General features: G+C 39.1%; 3 protein-coding genes across 5 annotated transcripts; all 3 read left to right on the top strand.

The window, feature by feature from the left end:
• The first annotated feature begins 986 nt into the window (after positions 1-986).
• LOC110842747 lies at positions 987-3,496 on the top strand. The gene is made up of 4 exons (XM_022088550.2): positions 987-1,375; positions 1,688-1,970; positions 2,140-2,820; positions 2,932-3,496. Exons 2-4 carry the CDS (start codon positions 1,688-1,690, stop codon positions 3,444-3,446), a joined length of 1,479 nt encoding a protein of 492 aa, XP_021944242.1. The 5' UTR covers positions 987-1,375; the 3' UTR covers positions 3,447-3,496.
• Positions 3,497-4,710: 1,214 nt separating this feature from the next.
• Positions 4,711-6,413, top strand: LOC110842746 (ras-related protein Rab-8A). The gene is made up of 5 exons (XM_022088549.2): positions 4,711-4,947; positions 5,004-5,064; positions 5,142-5,287; positions 5,353-5,458; positions 6,036-6,413. Exons 1-5 carry the CDS (start codon positions 4,824-4,826, stop codon positions 6,235-6,237), a joined length of 639 nt encoding a protein of 212 aa, XP_021944241.1. The 5' UTR covers positions 4,711-4,823; the 3' UTR covers positions 6,238-6,413.
• Positions 6,414-9,833: 3,420 nt separating this feature from the next.
• Positions 9,834-22,124, top strand: LOC110842745 (paired box protein Pax-5). Of its 3 annotated transcripts, XM_035847526.1 has the most exons (10): positions 9,834-10,541; positions 11,047-11,196; positions 15,210-15,375; positions 15,976-16,173; positions 16,906-17,174; positions 19,929-20,065; positions 20,152-20,338; positions 20,460-20,639; positions 20,702-20,968; positions 21,582-22,124. In XM_035847526.1, exons 2-10 carry the CDS (start codon positions 11,049-11,051, stop codon positions 21,800-21,802), a joined length of 1,773 nt encoding a protein of 590 aa, XP_035703419.1. In that variant the 5' UTR covers positions 9,834-10,541; positions 11,047-11,048; the 3' UTR covers positions 21,803-22,124. The 3 variants fall into 3 exon arrangements, with proteins under 3 accessions (XP_035703419.1, XP_035703420.1, XP_021944239.1); XM_035847527.1 differs by lacking the exon at positions 20,460-20,639; XM_022088547.2 differs by lacking the exons at positions 9,834-10,541; positions 11,047-11,196 and adding an exon at positions 12,991-13,447.
• Positions 22,125-22,166: the final 42 nt, after the last annotated feature.

Below are 22,166 nucleotides of genomic sequence, written 5' to 3'. Positions count from 1 at the left end.
GACAGCAGACCGTCACCGTCACCCCGACGACGCGTCTGCTTCCAGAGGACCACGAGTAGAGAGGATAAAAAAAAGCCAGACATAGGAATTGGATAGTAAAAAGGAGAGGAGGCTGGGAATGTGAGACGGGTGTTAAAGTTAGTGAAGGTGGTAGTGAGGAGCATGGGTGGGCGGACGTGGAGGTGGGTTGAGGTTTTTTTTGGGGGAGCCTTATCTTAAGCGCATAATTCTGTGGAGTTGAAATTTTTAAATCCTAAAAAGCCCGAGTCAAAGCTTCCTTATTAGTAACTTTTCCTTCAAAAAAAAAACCATGGACAGACGGACATTTCGATGGGCAGATCAGCCCTGGGTCAAGCATGAAATATTGAATATCTGAAATTAACTCGTCATAGCTGCCATAGTGATCATCTTGTCTGTCCGTCCGAAATCAAAACATCTCTTCCGACCTCCTAAAAAAATAATAAATCCCCCAATTTTTCGCCGGTCTAATTTTTGGCCCTCCGTCCAGGTCCCACGGTCACCCCAAGGCGTGACGTCAAACGTTGGACCCCAATTTACAATGTGCTGTTACAGGAAATTCCAATCGAAGAGTATTTATGTTGATCCTGGTCATCAGGACTGGTAAATAAACAGATGGACCAAAACCGTAATCCACCAACCCAATCCACCAATAACGCCTAAAAATACCAGCAATTCCAAAAATAACTCATTCTGGACATTCTTAAAATACTCCAATTCCACTTAAAAAAGGGTAAAAATAACACCGACCTCCGCTGAATATTCACAGACCTCCTTCTTGCCCACCTATGCTCCACAATTCCACTCACTCACACACAGGACGACCTTCAATCCGTTCGTTCAATGGAAAAATTGCCTATATATCTCCGCTCTATGGGTTATCGTACTCCTTCTCCACCACTATCAATGGACTCCTCACCACCAACGCCCCCCAAACGAGACGTCCGTATAGCCGGACTATGTACCTATAAAACTCTCGTTGAAAACTCTCTACGCTATACCCTCCCCAAAAAGCCGCCACTATCCACTAACGCGTCGTCTCTTTCTCTCTCTTCTCTCTTCCACCACGTTCACTCACCACTGAAGCCGGTCTTTTTTCTCTCTCTCTCCTTTCTTTGTCTGCAGTCGCTTCTCAACTCTCAACCATATTGTCACTCGGTTTCCTTGGAAATTCACTACGTTTCTCCAGTTTTCAAAGCTTTTTCGAATTTCGTTGTCATGGTTATTGTCAAGAAGGTTTCCATAGTTTCCGGATAAAATATAAAGATTTAAAACAGTTTTTTGGAGCGGTTTTCAAGTGTGCGCGTTGGTTTTTTCTATAGTAACTATAGTAACTTTTTGAAAATATATAAAAAAGGTAATTTAAAAAAAACAATAAAATAAAATATAGTTTCCATGACTACCAAATTAACCCTAAAAATCCATCCCCCGGCCGGAAACCTTAAAAAAAACTCCATCGGGGACCAACCACATCCAACCCCCTAAGAAAATTCCTTCCACCTCACAACCCACTCTAATCCCCTCCACGTTGAAGCACACGCGTTGCCACGGTTGTCATGGTGATTTTTTGACTCACCATATGCCGGCTTCTCTCTCTTCCTGGAATATTTAATTTCACAAATTGTTTCCATAGAAACTGACGAATTTATTTTTTTTTTAAAATTTATAGATGGACCACCACCTGGTACTGCCGACCCCCCCGCGGTCCCCCGCCCCCCCAAACACCCCACAAAAAATTAAACTCGAAAAAGAAGACAATTATCTTAATCATCAAGATTTGCAGTTTGACGATATTTTTTCACTCTTGCCACACCCTCAGGAGGGGGAGGAGGAGGATCAAGAGGGGGGTGTGGAGTTTGAAGATTTAAGGGGCCATTTTGGGGAAAAAGGGAGGAAAAGGAAAATCAGTGGATTTTTCCCCGTGGGGGTCGAATTTGAACAGTTGCTAAGGGGTGAGTTTTTTTTTTAGTTGCTATGCGTTATTTTAGTAATTTTGTTGCCATGGTTACCATAAAATTACCATGGTTACTATCTTGGTAACTATGGTAATTTATTTAATCTTGGTAACCACGGAAATAATAAATAAGTAACCATGGAAACTAATAATTAAATAATTTACAGACCTCCCCCCCCTCAGTGGCCTCCAAAATTTCGACATAACGGCCAACTCCCTCCTGGACTCCCTAATCTCGAACCTTGACACAACCACCCCCCCACCAACTCGTCCCCCGTCCCCCCTCTCGAACCCCATAGACGACGACCCCACTCTGGACTACCCCTTCATAAAACAAGAACTCGACAATTTCGACACGTTCGAGTTTAACGATTTCTTATCAACTTTCTCGTCCCCCTTTTCCCCCCAGCAACCACCCCCCACGTCCCCAGTGGAACCCCCCCAGAAACGTCAGAAATATTCCTCCACATCATCCTCCACAGATTTACTAAACAACGACTGTTTCCTATTTGAAGAAGAAGAGGAAGTCCCCCCCACGTCCCCCCACAGTCTCGAACACTTGAGATTAGCGCTGAATAATGACCACAATTATTGTCAAGTGGAGGATCTTGAAGAAAATGTGGTTATCGATGGGGTGGAAATTGGACAGGGGGGGATGGGGGGAAATCAAGAAAGGGGGATTTATTCACATGGGGAACTACTAAATTTTGATAATATTCCCAAGAAAACCAAGATTTTAGTGCCGTTGAAATCTTTGATGAAGACGTTGCAGCAGAAGAGTTTTCTCGTTTCCTCAGTGGGGCCGGGGAAAAAGGTGATAAGGTTGGGAAGGGGGGAGAGTGTTAAGGGTGAGTTTTGTCTTTATTGTTGCCATGGCGACGGGTGTTGTTGCCATGGCAACCATATCACCATGGTTACCATATTTCCATAGCAACTAATATATTCTCTCTAATCAACAGGCGTCCTCCAATCCACCACGGCCCTCTTATCATCTCAATCATACCACTCCCCCAAGAGCCACACCCCCTCCACCCCCACAAATCCCCCCACCACCCCCACCCACCCCCCACAAAACCATAATGTACGAAAACGCCCCCACTCCAACCTCCTCCTAACGAAACTCCACCAAATGGATTCCGAACCTACCCCCACTTCCTCCTCCAGCCCCACGATAACCTCGGGCCTCCTCCCCCTGAAGAAAAAGACAAAGGCGCACAACAACATGGAGCGCATGCGCAGGATAGATTTACGCAACTCGTTCGATAACTTGAAAAAATTGGTCCCCATTTTAGCCAAAAGCCCGAAATGTTCGAAAGTCGAGATTTTGAAGAGGGCGGAAGAGTACGTCAGGGGGCTGAGGGGGGTCGAGAAGAAATTAGTTAAAGAAGAGACGCTGTTAAAGGTTAAGATGCAAGAGTTGAAAAGTAGGTTGGGGAATTGTAGTGGGGGGACAGGGGGGGATGGGGAGTTTTGAGTAGTGTAGTTGTTATGGTATTTGAAATAAATTTTTGTTTTTTTTTGGAATTTGGTGTGTGTAATTTATTCGTGATTTCATAAGATTTTTTTTCGTAAACCTCGTAAAGATTTTTCGTAATTTCATAAAATATTTTCGCAATTTCATAAATCTTGCATAATCACTTCACGCCGGTTTTTGTAATTTTGTAAAATTGTAAACCTCGTAAAATTTTCGTAGCTTTGTAAAACATTCGCAATTTCACATTCGTAAAATTATTCGCAACTCCATAAAAGACCCATAAAACATTCGTAAACTTCGTAAAAAAAATATGCGTACACCTCATAAAATTTTCGCAATTTCATAAAATTATTCGTACCCTCACATGATCTTACGCCGGTTTTTGTAATTTTATAAAATTGTTCGTAAACTTTACAAGTAAACTGTATGAAAACATGACATTCATAAAGTTCCAATTATTCGTAAACTTCATAAAAATTCGTAAACTTTATAAAAGTTTCGTAACTTCATAAAATCATTCGTAATTTGATAAATTAGTTGTAATTTCATAAATATTGTCGTAAACCTCATAAAAATTATTCGTAATTTTATGAAATCCATATATTTTTATCCAGCAATTTTTTGTAAACTTCATAAAAAACATTCGTAAACTTCATAAAATTGTAAACTAAAATTATTCTCAACTTCATAAAAAAAATTCGTAAACTTCACAAAAATTATTCGCAACTTCATAAAAAATTTTCGTAATTTCATAAAAAAATCTTCGTAATTTCGTAAAGAAATTTTTCGTATACTCCATAAAATCCTTTTAGTGAGCAATTTTGTAAACTTTCTAAAAATCACTTGTAAACTTCGTAAAATTATTCGCAACTTTGTAAAATCTTTCGTAATTTCATAAATTTTTTTGTAAACTTCATAATTTTTTCTTAATTTCGTAAACTTTATAAATTTTTGGTCACCAATTTTTTTTGTAAACTCCATAAAATATTGCGTAAACCTAAAAAAATCTCACCTTAACTATTCGCAACTTCATAAAAAATTTTCGTAATTTAATGAAAAAAATTTGTAAACTTTATAATTTTTTTCGTAACTTCGCAAACTCCACAAATTCCTAGTCACCAATTTTTTTCGTAACCCCCATAAAAATCCTGCGTAAACCTTATAAAAAAATCCCAAAAAATCTCAACAAAATCTCAAAATCTCACCTCACCCCACTCCTCACAACCCCGGCGCCACCTACCACCCCCCACCCCAACCACACTTCACTTCTCCACTTAATACAAAAAAAATTGACAACCAAAACACACTCATCTTTCCTCGCAAAATACTCTCCACCAACACAAAAAATAGACTGAAAACTAATTAAAAACTAAAAAAATGACGAAAGCGTACGACTATTTATTTAAATTGCTCTTAATCGGCGACTCCGGGGTGGGAAAAACCTGCGTCCTTTTCAGATTCTCAGAAGATGCGTTCAACTCGACGTTTATCTCAACCATTGGTGAGTTTTACTTTATTTTAGTTAATTAACTGACTGATTAATAAATTAATCCACAGGGATCGACTTCAAAATCCGCACGATAGAACTCGACGGGAAGAAGATCAAATTGCAGATTTGGTGAGTGTGGAAATTGCTTTAATTCACAAGAAATACCACTATTTTTAGTGTAAATCCCCCAATTTTAACTAACACAGGGACACCGCGGGCCAGGAGCGATTCCGCACCATAACAACGGCCTATTACCGCGGCGCCATGGGGATCATGCTCGTTTACGACATAACGAATGAAAAGAGCTTTGAAAACATTAAGAACTGGATCAGGAACATTGAGGAGCATGCCGGTGAGGACTGTTTCCATGGGGATTTTTCTTTGTTTTATGTGGGGAATAAATATAATAATTTGCAGCCCCCGACGTGCAAAAAATGATCCTGGGCAACAAATGCGACATGAACGACAAGAGGGCAGTCTCCAAAGAAAGAGGGGAACAGCTCGCCGTGGAGTATGGCATCAGGTGGGTGGACGTGGTTTCCGTGGTTATTTAGTCCTTCGCACAGCCCGAACCAGATGGTTTCCAAAAAAAAAATAGCTACAGTGCAGATGACTTCGTTTAGCCCGAGTCAGGAGCAAAGCAAAAAGTCCAACTTTTTTGTCCGACTACTATTATTAACCACCCCACACGGGTCTCACCACCCACTTATCCCTGATTTTGCCCATCTTCGAACTTAACCCCTTAACGTGTGCACCAAATTTCAAGCCAATACAAGTTTTATACGACCTTAATCCGATAGACAGACACGGGTCACATAAGCCCACCACCTCCTGACTCGGGCTTTATAAAAACGTTTATTTCCAACCACGAAGGTCGGTCGAATCACCGTGGTTTTTTGAAACTGTGGTGATTATTAATCAAAACTTCGCACAGCCCGAACCGTAATTTCGACTAAATCCACCGAATTTCACCTGAAAAACCACCAACTTTTAAATCAGACAGACTCCAATCAAATAAGCCCTGATTCGGGCTACTATTTTATATTATTTTATATCCAAACAAAATATCGTAACCATGGCAACCTTACTATTTTCCATAGATTCCTGGAAACCTCTGCGAAAGCCTCCTACAACGTTGAAGAGTCCTTTTACATCCTGTCACGTGACATAAAATCGCATATCGACAAGAAACTGGAGCAGCAGCAGAGCAATTCCGGCGGCCGTCAGCAGTTGAACAATAATTCCAACAATGTCGTATTAAGCAAAGGCGGGGGCAGGGGGGCGGGGGGTTCCAGGGGATGAAGGGCTGGCTACAGGGCATGAGGTGCGTCGTTTTGTAGGGTTTACTCTGTTTTTAATTAACGGGTGGGTGGCGCGCGTAAGGTGGGAGGAATGAATCTTTTATATTATATGATAAATTGTTGTTATGGTTTCGTTATTATTATTATTCTTAAATAAATTTTTTGTGGATGGAGAAATGGGTGTTTTTATGGATTAAGAGGTTTTTTTGAGGGGGAGGGGGAGTAATGATAAAGGGGTGTGGGTTTTTAATTGGGTGTGAGGTGTGTGGGTGGATGGGTTAGAGGTTGGCTATTAGGGGTATTCACGGGGAGTTTTTAAAATACAGTGCAGACTTTAGCCCGAGTCAGGCTTGGTTTTTTTTCAAAATTTCAAGCCGATTAGTTATCGCAACAGACGGACAGACACGACGACTACATAAGCCCTGCCTCGGACTGAAAATGGGAATCAAAAATTAGCGAAAAAAATTATCCCCAAAGTGTTGCGAGTGACGTGAATACCCCCAAAATATTCCAAGCTTTTTGTGGAGTGTATTCTTTTAATCGGCGTCGATTTCATATCGAAGCAGTTCAAGGCCCTTTTGCAAGGCACTAAATTGGCGTGCCAAAAGAACAATCGAAAATTGGCACAAAATTGGCATAATTTTGGCACAAAATAATGGCACGCTAAAAAATGGCAAAAATGAAACTCCGAAATACTAAATTTCGATTAAAAGTTGCTTAAAATCACCTCGCCTTTGACTAAAATCAAGCAATTTCTAACTAATTTCAATTTCCTAATTTCACACATTTCTCAAATTGTAGTCTTTAGATTTTATACCTCATTTCACATCATCATCACGCCCCCAAATATTTTATTTACTAAAATCACAAGAGTTTCCTTAAACCCACGCCTGCATTCATTTCCTGGAGGAGAAGCGTTTAAACAGAATTTAAAGCCTAATCTCTGTTAATAATAATTTAATTTATTGAAAAACTCTCTTCCTTTCTCCCATTAAAAATCTCACCAATTTCTCAATTTATTTAAAAAACCCTACGAGTTCCACGCATTCATTTTCCATCAGTGCTTTCGGCGCTTATTAAAACCTCAACTCCATTAAAACTTAAAACCAAGTCAAGAATTTAATTCTCTCAATTAAAACCAATTCTCAATCGCATTTCCATATATACGCACCTTTAACCTTTAGGATCCCAGTCCACGAAAAATATCAAATTCAATTCAAGAAATTCAAGAAAAATATCCAACCCTCAAGAAACCAATTGGAAGACCTCCAACAGTACCACGAACTGAAAATCCAGCCTTTCCAGTTCGATTGAAACCTTGTCACCATATTGCTGTCAAACACTTAGATAAAAATGGAACATTGTAGAAAATCTCAACCACTCCACAAAATACGCAGAGTCAGCCCCACACTCAAATATCGCAACCACGACTTCCCGAAGACATTGATACTCTGGGCCCAAATGCAGTTCAATTTATTTTAAGTCCTAATCATGAAATCGTAGTATTTGATGAAGATGGAAATCTGCTCACTGGTGCTCAATTTTCGGACGAATCATCTTTGCCACCCATTTAAATTAAATATTTTTCATAATTATGTTTACTCATGAATCGTAGTAGTTTTTCTTAAATATCGTTGCATGTGATAATACGAACATATTCTGTTGGTTTTTTCTTGAAAATAAAATTCGGGTCCGTGTGGTCGGAAAAGATTCATCAGCTTGGGTGCGTGAGGACAATTTACTGACATTTATTCGGGCCTGAAGGATATTTAATTGGAAATTAATTAGGGACTTAGTGATACGATTTTTCTTGACAACATTTTATAAATGGGATCCTAAAGGTTAAAGCACCTTTCTCTCTCCCCCATTAAAAAAATCTCACCACACAAAGTCTCAAAATTGTTGTTAAAAATTATTTTTTTTACTATGAGTTTCATTAAATCCACTCATTTCTCATTCATTTTCCGCTTTCCATTTTCTGGAATTTTAAACTCCCTTGAACAATTACAAAGAATTACAATTCCCTGAAATTCCATTCGCATTTCTTAATACAGAAATTCTATGTGCAATTCGCACTTCCCTTTGTGCATTTGTGCACGTATCCCATTTTTCGTTCATACCCATAAAATTTACTAACTCCTTTCACCAATTAAAAGAATAATCAATTATTTACATTCGCATCTTAAAACTCTGCCATTCACTAAAATAGTCCATTGAAATCACATTCATTTTAGTGGATCCGCGTTTAAAAACAGAATTTAAAATCCTCTCTAAATTCCGTTAAAAAATCACAAATTCCCAATCAATTTCCTTAACTTAACCTGCGGCTTTCTCCTCAAACCCTTTCTCCCTGAAGAATCTCGCCCTCCCCAAAATCTCAAAAGTTGTTTTAACCTTCCTCTTAATTAATAAAAACACCTGCCCAAAAATCTAAATGGTCGATGCGCTTTTAAAACCGGAATTTAACCCTCAACCCTGTTAACAAAAATCCTTTAAGAAAATCCGGCTTTCTCTCTCCCATTAAAAATCTCTAAATTTCTTTTAAAAAAATCCCCGTGTTAATAGGACGATTTCCCATTCATTCCCTGTTTAACCCGAATTTAAATCCTGAAATCCACTAAAACCCTTCCATAATTTCCGACTCTTCTGACTAATTTCTCACCAATTTCCTTTTAAAGAAAGTCACCTTTCTCTCTCCTCCTCCTCAACCCTCCCCAAATAAAAATTTTAAAAAATCCTCCCCCCTCCCAACCCACCCTCTCCACCTCTTCCTAAATCCCCTACGAAAACACCTGCCTCTAAAAATCTCTCTCTCTCAGTTAAAACCCACCGAAGCACACTTCCTCTCCTTTCCTTCATCTTCTTCATCTTCATCATCTCCCTTCCTCAAAACTCCTCCATAACTCTCGTCTCTTCTCTCTACTCCTGTTAATAAATTCCACCTGCTCCTCTTCTCCTCTTCTCCTCTCACCAAATTACCATCCAAAAAAAATAGCTAAACATCCCCGGCTCGTGCCACAACTACTACCATCTCATCATCCAAAATAATATAAAGAAAAACACTCCTCGAGCAGGTGCAACGCGAGGAGTCGCGTGCCGAATAATTCCTTTACTCTTCTTCTTCTCTTAAAAAAACTTTTATTAATGGTTTAAAATTCATGGATGGGTGGTCAACCAAGAAATCCTATCCTCTCTTCTTCTTCTCTTTTTAAGTAATATGCTTTTGACCTTTTCTTTGGTCTGAAATTTCAACGTGGTGGTGAATTATTCAGTGTTTTTTAGTGGGTTTTGTATTGAGGGATGGATACAAAGTGGACTTATGAAATGTAATGTGTGCATTAAAATGACCACGCTGAAAATTCCTTAACAACGTCTTTCTCGTTTAAAAGCGCCGAGATTTCATTTTCCACCTGCTCAAAATGTTTTTAAGGAAACACGCAGAATGAGAAGGGAAGGAAAAAAGTTAATTCATGAAACGGAAGTAATTACGCGTTGTGTATTTGTTGGGCAGGTGCGCGCGGGGAGGGTGTTTTTTGTAGCAACAGGTTTTGTGTGTGGGTGGTGGTGTGGTGTGGGGGTAATTTGTTTATTTGTATTAAATGGAGAGGGATTTTTGCTAGTGTTTTTAGGGAATTTAGGGGAATATGCTTGTTAATTAGGTGGGTTTTATCGAGGGATTTATAGGAATTTAGGGGAAATTCTTATGAAAAACATGGATATGAAATAAAAATTACGTAAAAACCAAGGCACCTAGACTTTCTCCATGGTGACAACAATTTCCAATCAGGTTATGACTACTAATTCATCCCTGCACCTTTCACCACTGAATAGTCTCACTCTACCTCAGTCTCAATCTCAAAAAATCTCAACTTTTCCCATGCATCTCGTGCTGCTGCTGCTGGTGCACCTGCCCAAAAAATCCAACCCCATTTACGGCAGATACGAAAGCAACCCTTTATCTTCACTACTACTGTTCTGAGCTACCAACTTTTTTCCACCCTCTCTCTCTCACCACACTGACTCGTCCAAACTCTCATCTCATTCCTCGCCCACCTCCGCATCGGGACAGACAACAACGAAATCATATAACGCAACGAATAATGTGCAATCTATTTTTAGACATGTTTTAGTTTTAGCTTTATTTTATTTATTTTTTTAAATAGTCATGCTGCTAATCAGTGTTGAGTTTATTTATTAAAAATTTATAGTGGGTGTGGTTTGTGTCCGTGTGTTGGTGTGTGTTTTTCGTGTTTTGTGTGTGTTATTCTCTCGTGGTCGTTTTGAGAAGTTTTGCATGGAAATTTTGTAAGTTTTTTCGTTACTTTTTAGTTTAGTTTACATGGCTTGATATATTATCAACTTTCCCTGAAATTACACTTAAATTATCACCCATTTACTTTAGCTATTTATCGTAAATTCGCCTCAAATCCCATTTAAAAAAATGCACTACCTTCTCCAAAATCCCACTCTCCCAAAATTCCCAAAAAAAAGTAAAAACACCTTGATTTCTCTCTTAACTCTAAAAATTCCCTTAAAAATCCCCAAAAATCTATCCCCCCCTGCACCACGTCAATGACACTATCCCACACACCACACTCTTCTTATCCAGCAGAAAAAACACGAACCACCTGACGCAAAATCTCTCCTCTCTCCTCTCTAATTCTATTCAAAAAATTCTCCATAAAAAAAAGAGTAAAAGTGACATATGGCCCACTAAATACACACATTCTTACACTCTCACACCACTAACACCACGCTAAAAACATGTTAAAAAATCCCTCTAACCCCGATAAAATCACGTAATTCACAGAAATGATGCTCCCCACTGGACAACAGCCCCCTGGTGGACCCACCTCGGACCTCCAACAAATCATGCTCGAGGAGTATCAAGATAACGAGGAGTACGATGATAACGGTGGGGGAAATAATGGGGGTGGTGGAGGTGGTGGACCGAGTGGAAGTAAGTAAAAAAAAATTGATAATAATAAAAACCGGAAACCACACCATCACCGACGCATCCACCTGCTTTTCTGTACTGGACAAAATAGTGTAGCAGTCGTAGAGAGAGGATGCCCAACATCCTGTGGTGTTCCAACTACCTGTTGCTCTTTTTATTCCACTCTCTACACAGACAAAAAATCTCTCTCCACTTGATTACATCCGGTGTAGAGCCACTACTCTCGGCTATTTTTATCCACTTTGCATATCTGCCGATGTGTCGATCTAGGAGTGACAATGACGGTGGATTGATTCGAGAGGATCGACTTCGATCGTGGGAATTTGATGAGAGGATTTTCTCTGATTTTTATTAGCGTAGGTGGATGGATTTGAGGAGAAGAAGATTTGAGGAATTGGAGCAGTGGAAGATGTGGAAAAGAATAAAGGAGTCTTTATTTTATACAAATTCTTTTGAGGGAAGAGAGTAGAGGGAAAAAGCAAGAGTCATTCTTGGATTTTTCGTCCTGGTGGGTCTTGGAGTTTGGGTGGAATTTCCTGAAAGTTGGATTAAACAATGAGTTTAATATTTCTACTTAAAATTTCTGGTTAAAATATTTCCATGAGATTCACAGAGATTTACACACCCCCTTGGCAAAAACTAAATTAAAAGCTACATCCACCCCCTCTAAAAAATAAAAAGCCTCTGTCTCAAAGTCCCATTAAAGCCTCTGACTCTCAAAACTGATTAGCACTAAAATCTTTACGGCTAAAAAAGTGGGCAGAAATTAGATAATTAGAGATGTCAACAAGGGTTTATTTATGGAGTTGTGATGGGTTTATGGCTTATGAGAGATGATTCATGAGGGGGGAGGAGATGTGAGGTTTGAAAGAGAGGTTGGTGGGTAGATGGCGGTGGTGAAGATGGATTGGGTGAAAGCTTAAGGTGAAAGGGAGAGAAAGTGGAGAATGAGAGAAAGTGCAAGGAGAGATGAGCGGATGAGTTGAGTGGAGAGTGGAGTGGAGGCAAGGTGAGACTCTGTCAGTGAAGCTCAGTGTCAGAGCTGAGAGAGCGCATCTCACCCTGCCCCTTGGACTCTCCTTAAATCTTAACTCTCATTCTGCACTTTCACCACCAATTCATCCTTAAATCTAATCTCAACAATTATGAAACCAATAATTATCTAATCCAAAAATCACCCTCCAAAAAAAAGCACCCATTAAACAAACACACACACTACACACACATAAAAAAACTGCACCCACTCATCCACTCATCCTCTCCGCTGTGCAAAAAATGTCAAGGCCTTGCTCCACGGTCTGTCAATCGTTTGGAAATTTGCTATTAATAATAAAAAGAGTTACTCACTTGTGACCAGGATCGGATGGATGGGCAGCAGCTCCACTCTCCTCTCTCCATATATCGCTGCACTTCCTCTATATACGCACATTTTTGTCAATGGAACCTTTATTCCCAATGATGATGTTGTTGCTCATGCTCATGCTCCCACTGCTGCTGCTATTTCTCTCCACCGAAAAATAGATGAAGAGAGAGACCCTTCTTTTCATTGACTCTCTCCAGTCCCCCTCCAGTCTCTACTTCACTAAATGACACACTTCTCTTCCAAAGGGTCCACTGTATCAATGCTCTCTTCTCGCAAACACCTTTTTCCTAGTAATACAAAAGACTCTGGAGAGTTTATCAAATGCACGGAATTGACTTGTTAAACACACTCCATTCAAATCGGTCATCATCAGCAGATGCTTCGAGAGAGAGAGAGACTCTCCAAAAAAAAGGTCAACTTTGTCCACTTCATTGCTTAGTCGATCCTGTAAATACTCTTAAACGGGAATAATCTCTCTCTTAAAATCTGTTTAAAAATCTCTTCAAAATCGCCACTTAATCTCTTAAAATCTTAATTTAAACTCCGAATTCCACACATTTTCCCATACACACACTCTCCTGAAGGCCCCTCCCCCCTGTAACTTTCTCTCGCTCCACCCGGGCGTGTCCTTCCCCATCCTCGCTCCGCCTCCGCTCTCTCTCTCCAAATCCGTTTTTCGGGGTGTTCTCATTTCACGGGGTTTTACTTGCCTTTAGTTGGCTTCCAGATTCGGGTTCAGGAGGAAGATTTCCGTTTTGTTTTCAGATTAAGTAAAAATAGTGAAAGAGTGAAAGTTCCCATATAAAATATTAAAAAATAAGCAGAGAGATAATCCAATGGATTTGACGACGGCGTATCGCTACAACCAAAACATGATGGAATATTACACTTGTAAGATTATTCGTGTAAAGTAATTTTAAAGTGAATTTTACAAGATTTTGTCTAAATTTTCCCTGTGTGTGAATCTCTTCCGATTGTTCACACGCCTGAAAAATTCCACCAAATTCCACACTCCAAATCCGTCCCTAATTTTTGCAGCAGCCATTCACAAAAATCACACTGCGCTTTATAATAAAAATTCAAGAGAGAGAAAAAATCGTAACCAATCTTTTCCAATCAAGCGGAACGTTCAGAGCTGTAGAGTTTTTTTGTGCGGAATTGTTATGTGGTGTGAATTTGTGTGTGTGTGTGTGGGAAAATTGGTGTGGATGAAGGAGAGACTGTGTACTGTTAGGTTTTTTTTAGAGGGGATTTTTTTAAATGGGGGGTGGTGGGTATTTTTGTGTAGAAAAAAGGGGGATTTTGGAGTGGTAGGAAAAGTCTAAATTAGATTAAAAGTATTTCACTGTAGGGATTCATGAAATTGGATCCTTAGATTTTCATTAACAAATTATCAGTTTCAGTACTACCACTCAATTTCAGTCTCGCGTTATTAAGAAGCAAGTTTTTATTAAAGCGGCGGATTTATTAACCAAAATCATTTTAAACGACACCGATTTAAACATTAAAATAGCAAACGCACTCAAACGACCACTAAAATCAGACCCAGATTTATGTAACCACCAAAAAAAATCATCGTAACAAAACTTGAAGGGAATTTGAAGGGCTTATAAAATCAGATTCTTTGAGATTTTCATCGAAATTCCCTAACAAATTTCGTAAATTTCATTGGATTTATTAAAGAAAAACAAGTCAATAAAGCGGTGTATAATACCAAAACCCATTTTACACCAAACCGATTTTAAAAATTCACAACCTCCACAAACTACTCTCCAACATCAAATTACCACCGAAAAAAAACACTACTACCACTCATTTAAATCCCCTATAAATCCCATCAAAAAATCACTCCGCATCCACACACATTAATCAAAACCCTGTAAATCAGTGTAATACACTAAAAATCTCTCTCTCCCTCCTCTCTCCCCCTGCATATCATCTCCCAGAACCACTGATCTCTCTCTGCTACTACCACGACAACAACATAATCCTCAATTCTGATACTTTTCGATAACCGGACACACCACCAGCACGCGGCCTTAAATTGGATTCACATGTTCTCTCCGTGTGGTTGTGACTCTGGAGTTTGAGAGGAAATTGATTCGACATGGGTTTTCATATTTTGCAAGAGAGAGTTATTACGACAAATGTTCAGACTTTCTCTCTTTCTCTTAAAAACTCTGGAGTAATTCCGGGATGCAAATTAATCCTTTCACATTAATATCAAGGACAAAGTTATTAATCCCTTCACATAATTTATAAACCATGAATCCACCATGCAAATTCCACCCTCAAAAGTCACAAAACATAAATTGAGAGAGTTGTTATTAAAAATATTCAGACTTTCTCTTTAAAAAACCCTGGATTAATCCACAAATTAATCCAATTCCATTAATTTTGAGGATTTACCACGTAATTTACATCCATAAATCCTCTGCAAATCCCACCACCACCGTCAAAAGTCATCATCTCGACACTGTTAATTCCGAGGGGATTCATAAATTGACACGTCAAAAATTATAAATTCAGGGATTCTACAAACCCCTTCTTACAAATTGCGACGAGTTTTCTTAAATAAAACTTACAATTCCCCGATTATAATCCACACACAAATTCCCAATTTACTAATAAACCTTTCCCTATTAATCCACAGGTCACGGCGGCGTGAACCAGCTCGGCGGGGTGTTTGTGAACGGTCGTCCCCTGCCCGACGTGGTGCGGCAGAGGATCGTGGAGCTGGCTCACAACGGAGTCCGGCCCTGCGACATTTCCAGACAACTCAGAGTCAGCCATGGCTGCGTCAGCAAGATTCTCAGCAGGTAAGTGTAACTCAATGGAATTTTTGTGTCATTTACACACACACATGTGGTGGACACATTTTTATGGGGAGATACATTTCCATGAACAAAGAGGCTGATTTATGAAAATTTCGGCTTTTGGGAACAATGGTGGCCTTTGTTGGGTGGGAAGAGATGATGAAGAGACGACCGCACACGCACTTTTATACGACGAGTTTTGATTTACTTGGAGAAATGGAATATGAAATTCTCGTTCAAACATTTCCATGCAAAAAAATTTGTTCAATTTTTGTTCAATTTGCAAATTTCAGAGATATTTTTCCATGTAATCACTTGTTTAACACCAATTTTGTTGATAATTTTACAAAATCCGCAGATCAATCTACGCAGACAAATACGCGGAAAGTTCCATGATTTCACTTGTAGAATATATGAAATTCCCATTAAACATTCCCCTGCAAAAACACCTCCACCCAACAAATTTCCATGCAAAAATTCCACCCAACTTTTGTTTACTTTTCCATGCAAATTGTTATGAAATTTCTCCACACAATTAAAAAAAAGTCTTCTGAAATTCCACACCAAAATCACATTTAATTATTCACCCCCCCTTTCCTTTAGATACTACGAAACGGGCTCCTTCAAAGCCGGGGTGATCGGTGGCTCCAAACCCAAAGTGGCCACCCCCCTGGTCGTGGATGCAATAGCGAATTACAAACGTGAAAACCCGACAATGTTTGCCTGGGAAATCCGCGATAGGTTATTGGCTGAAGGAATCTGCTCGCAGGACAATGTGCCCTCCGTCAGCTCCATTAATCGGTATTTCTCTCTTTATTTCGCTTTACTCTTTATGAGGGTATTCATTATTTCTTCGTATCCGTAGTATCGTAAAATAGTTTACGAAGAAAAAACAAGGGGTCAGGTTTAGTAAAAATCGTAAGCGTAGTAACGTGATTTTCGATGAGAAAATCTTACGACGCTTACAAAATCTCGTAAGCGTCGTAAGTATTTTACGATACGAAGAATACTAAGGATACGAAGAAATAATGAATACCCTCTATATAAAGTCGCTTTCCCATAAATTTTGTCAACTTCTCCAAAAGAAAAAACTCCTCCAATAAATCACGAATTGATCGGTACTAAATTTTATTCTGTCACAGAACTTTTTTTTATTTTACTCCGCGTCCCTCGAGAGATTCCAAAATTTATAACTCAATCTCAATCCCCACTCTCTCTCTCCAAATCCAAAATTCCCCAGTCCTTATGCAAAATTATGAAATTACCACCCATTAATAACCTTTATTAAACCAATTTTATGAACCCGAACAAATGGGACAAATAATAAATTGGATTTTGTCTCCCTTAATTCCCTTCTTAATTCCACTCTATTCTTAATAAAAGCAGATGCTTTTAATACTCTGAGAGATGACTTAATTTCATTTCTCTCAACCCTCGAGAGAGACCATACAAAAAAAGCACTTAGAAAATTATGACTCTCTCTCCATTATGCTAATATTTGGTAAGAGGGCGTCATTTTAATCGATTTTCTAGGATCGTCCGAAATAAGGCGGCCGAGAAAGCAAAACATCAACATCATTCTCATCAACAACTTCCTTCCAGTGGGAGCTTGAGCCCCGTGTCGCAGACACAACAGGAGAATAATAATCATAATGTGCAGCCGATTAGTAGTAGGCCGAGTTACTCGATCAATGGGATCCTGGGGATCAATGGGGGTGGTGGGGGTGGTGGGAATAGTGACCAGCAAGTGGAGAATCAAAGTGGTGGGGGGAATAGTAATAATAATAAGAGGAAGTTTAAAGGTGAGTTGAATTTTTAATTTGTGTAGTTTTAAACTTAAAAATTCACGTTTTATAAGAGAGAGAAAGTAGCTCAAAATTGGTCATATTAAACCCGACTCTCATGAAATCTCACACCGCCCCCTTTAATAAAAAAATCCCTTAATCTAAAACTCACTCTCCACTGACAAATGACCACTCAACGAGTGGAGATTACAATCAAAATCGTATGACAATAATCTCTCTGCGACATATGTGATTCCCTCCTCTCCAGAGAGGAGTCAATCTCGTGATGAGTGCATTATTATAAAAAGCGAGAGGGGGAAGGGGAGCGAAAAGGTTAATAACAAAAGAGCAGCACAGCAAAATCTGTGATGACTGAGAGAGAGAGACGGAGGGACTGTGAGAGAGGAGTGGAAATGGTCGTGGTTGGACCCTCCTTTTTATCTTATATATAAAATAGAGGATGTGATTCCAACTCCCAGTTTCTCTGTATAACGCGGAGGGAGAGGGAGAGATTTATAAAAGCGCATCTCTCTGATGTAATGTACAAGTCTTTGCCAAGGAGTTGTTCGAGTGGAACGCCCTTCTTCTCTTCCGATCTAGGAGAGGAGATTCTTGGTGGATGTGGAGGAAAGGCTGGCTGGGAGATTCTTTTTTGGGGAGGCGAGTGTATACGGAGGAATTGTTCTTTTTTAGTTACGCCATACGAGAGTAGTGGAGTTATGAGATGCGGGTGGGGATTTTCGGAGGAGTAGTTTTTGGGAGTTGGTTTGGTTTTGAGAGGAGGTAGAAGGAGAAGGAGGTAGAAGGAGAGATATAGAGTGGAATTTAGAGAGAGAGAGGATGTATGCGGGGGGACGCTGTTTTCAGAGAGAGGGGAGGGGAGGAATTTTTGGTTAGTAGAATCGAGATTGTAAAGAAAAAAAAATCTGCAGAAAATTATTCGGGGAAAGTATTTTCATTTTGGGAATTTTGTTATTAAACAGGGAAATGTACTTGCACGGAAATATTTACACACATTGACTTTTACATACACGTTGTTTGCATAGACGCCCACTAGTTACACACAACACACTCCCCTCCTCTTCCTCCGCTTATGCAAAATTTACCAAATGTTTAGATTGATTAGTTTGTATATAGTTTTCACCCTTGACTTTCACCTTTTTTTCGGGTAAACAAAATTATATTGGAAGTGGTTGTAGACGGGGTGATTAGAATTTGTTTAAGGATTTTTTTAAAATTTATGCGTGTAGTGGGAGTTTATTAAACAGCAGAGTCAACTGAATGTTTACAAACCCTGCGGGCCCAATAATTGTTGCATGCTTAACAAAGTTATACAAAAAACCGAGTTAAAGTCTTCATTTTTTATTACCCCTTTTGATAACAGAAGAGTAGATTCTCATGTAATTTTTTTACAAGAAAAAATGCATCATGAAACGTGTTTAGTCACCAATAGTTTTCATAAGATTTTTACTGTGACACATGCGAATTTTTGAGATTCAAACACTTGCACAAGCTTTGTCCTTCTACACAATTGACAAAGTACGGGAGCGACATAAAATTTTCTTGATAATAAAAACAGGGATAATATGCATAAAATACTAAATTCTGTCAATGTTTGGGACATTTTTTAATAGAAAAATGTGTACTCCTTCACAACACAAATCCCCATCTAGCTCAATTCTTGTTGTAATCCGATACACACCGTGTTACATAATTTATTGTTATTATGGTAATTAGAATTTCTTGGCTGAAATTAAGAGTAGTGGCAGCATTATAGGAATGTTTACCAACTGATGCTTAATTGCGAAATGTCTAGAATAAATGCAAAAGTCCGAATAACAGTAAAAGTCCATGCTATGAAATTTCCTCGATAACAGAAAAGTAAATTCGTAATACTATATATAATAAATTCTATGTAATTTTAAACATGTAGTAGTACAACTCTTATCAAGGATAGAGATTGGCAAATAGGGAATGTCCAATGCGTCCCCGACAATATTTTTTCACCTCCATCCACGGACTATTTTTTAACAAATTTATTATTGCGAATTATTCAGCATTGTTATTCCTTTAACCCTTTCCTTCGTAATTGCAAATTTAAATCGACCACATCATGATAAATTTTGCTGAACACCAAACATTCCCGACCAGTAAAAAATCCTGATGAAAGTTACATTACAGAAAAAGGGCATGAGACATGGAATTTATGCTCAAATTGGTAAAAAACGTGCAGAGACAATCCCCCAACAGTTTTCATGCCATTTTGCTGTGATATTGCTCATAAGGCATCCCAACAAACCACCAGGGCATTCTATTTATACGAAAAGGTTGGCCAATATCACCCACGATTTTAAATGGATTTTAACAAATTCCTCATTGCAACCATCCTACTTTCACCCTTAAAAAATCTGGATAAAGTTATAATATGCAACTTATACTCTTAAATAGCGAAATTACACATTGCAATACCTTTTTCGTGAAAATGGTATCTAAAATCTAACTAAAATTGTATCTTTTGACAAAAGGAAGCTCAAAACAACTTGTCATATGATTTTGTGATAGGGTGATGCCAGGGTGCATACACTTTTTTGTTGTCCGTGCTTTCTCCTAATAAGGGGGTGATGCAAGGATTTTATCCCTAAAAGAGAAAAATGATGAGAGTTATATAACCATGTAATCTGCACTAAAATACAGCCAAATTATGTTAAAACATGATAAATTACGCACCGAATGTCAGCTTTACATATTAAAATTATATTTTCTCTCTTACAGCCGACCCCCTCCGCCCCCCACCGACCAACACTTCATCCTCCTCCCCTCACAACAACAACTCCACAAACCAACCAATTGAATCGGAAGAAGAATTATTATTAAAACGCCAGCGATTCGTCGTCGACAGCGTTTACAACGTGAGTTTAATTAACCTCTTAATTACCGGAAACAATATTAATTTCCATTACCGAAACCAATTACTAAAATAAAATTAAATCCACAGCCCCTGACCTGCTGGCCGCCACCCCACCCACCCCCGCAGCAACCCCCTCCCCACCCCCCACCCCACCCCCACCATCAACAACACCAACTCGCCAACCTGGCAAAATGGAAGGACGAAGTGTTTAACAACAACAACAGTGAAAATAATTTCCATGGTGATTCTATTTATGAGATGAACTATCAACAAGGTAATTTGATTTTTTAAATTAACCGCTTTTCTGGGTTCGTAACGCTAAGCAAAAATTGGTGGCGGGAGGGTTTAAAATTTTTGTTTTAATTTTTTTAATTAACTTTTTCAAAATCCAATAGTCCCCCCCTCCACCTCATCCCCCGTGGGAATGTCATTCCACACCCTGACCCCACCCCCTCCACCCCTACCCCCACCACCTAAAGAAACCGCGACCAATTTGACCCTGTTGCAACCCTTGTACGCTCCTCCCCCAGGATTACAAACCAATGGCAATTTACCCAGTTTTGTTCAGTTCAATGGTCAGTTTTTATTGGGTCCTAATTTTTCAGCGGGTTTTTTAAATTTTTAAAAATAATTACAGATTATTACACCCAAAATAATAACCAACAACCACAACCAGCGAATGCCCCTCAACAGTCCTCGTCGCCTAATAATAGCATAACTCCATCATCAACTCCATCCAATCAATTAATGTATCAAAATCACCATGGAGCAGCGGCGCTCACGGCCGCGGCGGTCGCGGCAGCGCATCACCATCATCATCATGGGGTCAATCCTTATTATCATCACCACAACCATCACCACCATCAACAGCAGCAGCACCAACAGCATCATTACAGTTATTTGGGTGAGAATTATAAAAAAAATTGATTTGTACAAGGGGTGAACGTTAGGTGATCCGGGTGGATTTTGTGAATATCGTGGAAAATAAAAATAAAACTTCGACGTCCCAAAATTATGTATAAAATGTTAAAAATTAAAAAAAAAATATCTCACAAAAAAACATTTGGATTTGGAACTTTTGGAACTTTGGAATCCAAAGTTTGCAACTCTACCCAAAAATTACCCACGCGCAAAATCCACCCACCCCACCCCGCACGCGCCCTTGTAAAACAATTTTTATTAAAAATATCAATAAACCACACAACCTAAATTAACCTCATTTATACAAGGGGTGGGTTTTGGGTGCTGCGTGTGAATTTTGTGAGTATTAATGGAGTATTGCAAAATTCTAATGTTTCCGGGTTATTCCAAGTAGTAGTTTTCGTTCCAAAATTTCCCCGTTCAAATTTCAAAAAATTAATTATTACTAGAAAAACACTCAAAAATTCCAAAATATCCCACGAGCAGAAAAAAATTCTTCGAAAAAAAATCCACCCACACCACCCCGCACGCTCCCCTTGTAAAGTTTCAATTTATTAACGAAATTTATTAAAAATCTCTCTCTCTAAATCCAACAGCCAACGCCACGACTCACGCCGTCTCCGCAATGTCCATGTCTTTGGCCTCTTCCCTCCTCACCAACTCCTCCACCACACCCCCCTCCCCGACGACCTACTACGGTCAGATTCCACCCCCGCACCCGCAGCAGCAGCAAATCGGCGGTGTGGCGGACGATCTCTTGAAAAGAACTTCTCCAACGAATAATAATAATAACAATAATAATACGTGTAAAGTTTAAGTGTTTTTTTGTGTTCATATTTTTTAGTTACCAATTTTGTGAGCAATGCAATTTTTATACCAAAAAATTATTAATTATTATACCAAAAATTGATGAAAGTCATAAAGTGGAGGTTGTTTTTTTATTAATAAATAAGGGTTTTTTATCGTATTTTATTGGTGTTATTTAGGGAATTATTGACATTTGTGAAGGAGGAAAGAGAGTGAATTGCAGCGTGACGCTCTGCTCTCCGGTGGATGACGGATGAGGAACAAAGATTTTCCATGGAGCGAGATCTACCGGATTTCAGAGAAGCTCCTCAGAGAGAAACTCCACTATTTCCATGCAAAAACTACGCAACAAAGACTCGAATCAACAAATAAAA

The sequence above is a fragment of the Folsomia candida genome, unplaced genomic scaffold (assembly GCF_002217175.1).
Source record: "Folsomia candida strain VU population unplaced genomic scaffold, ASM221717v1 Fcan01_Sc002, whole genome shotgun sequence".
Classification (NCBI taxonomy): domain Eukaryota; kingdom Metazoa; phylum Arthropoda; class Collembola; order Entomobryomorpha; family Isotomidae; genus Folsomia; species Folsomia candida.
This window is presented reverse-complemented; position numbering and strand designations above follow the sequence as displayed.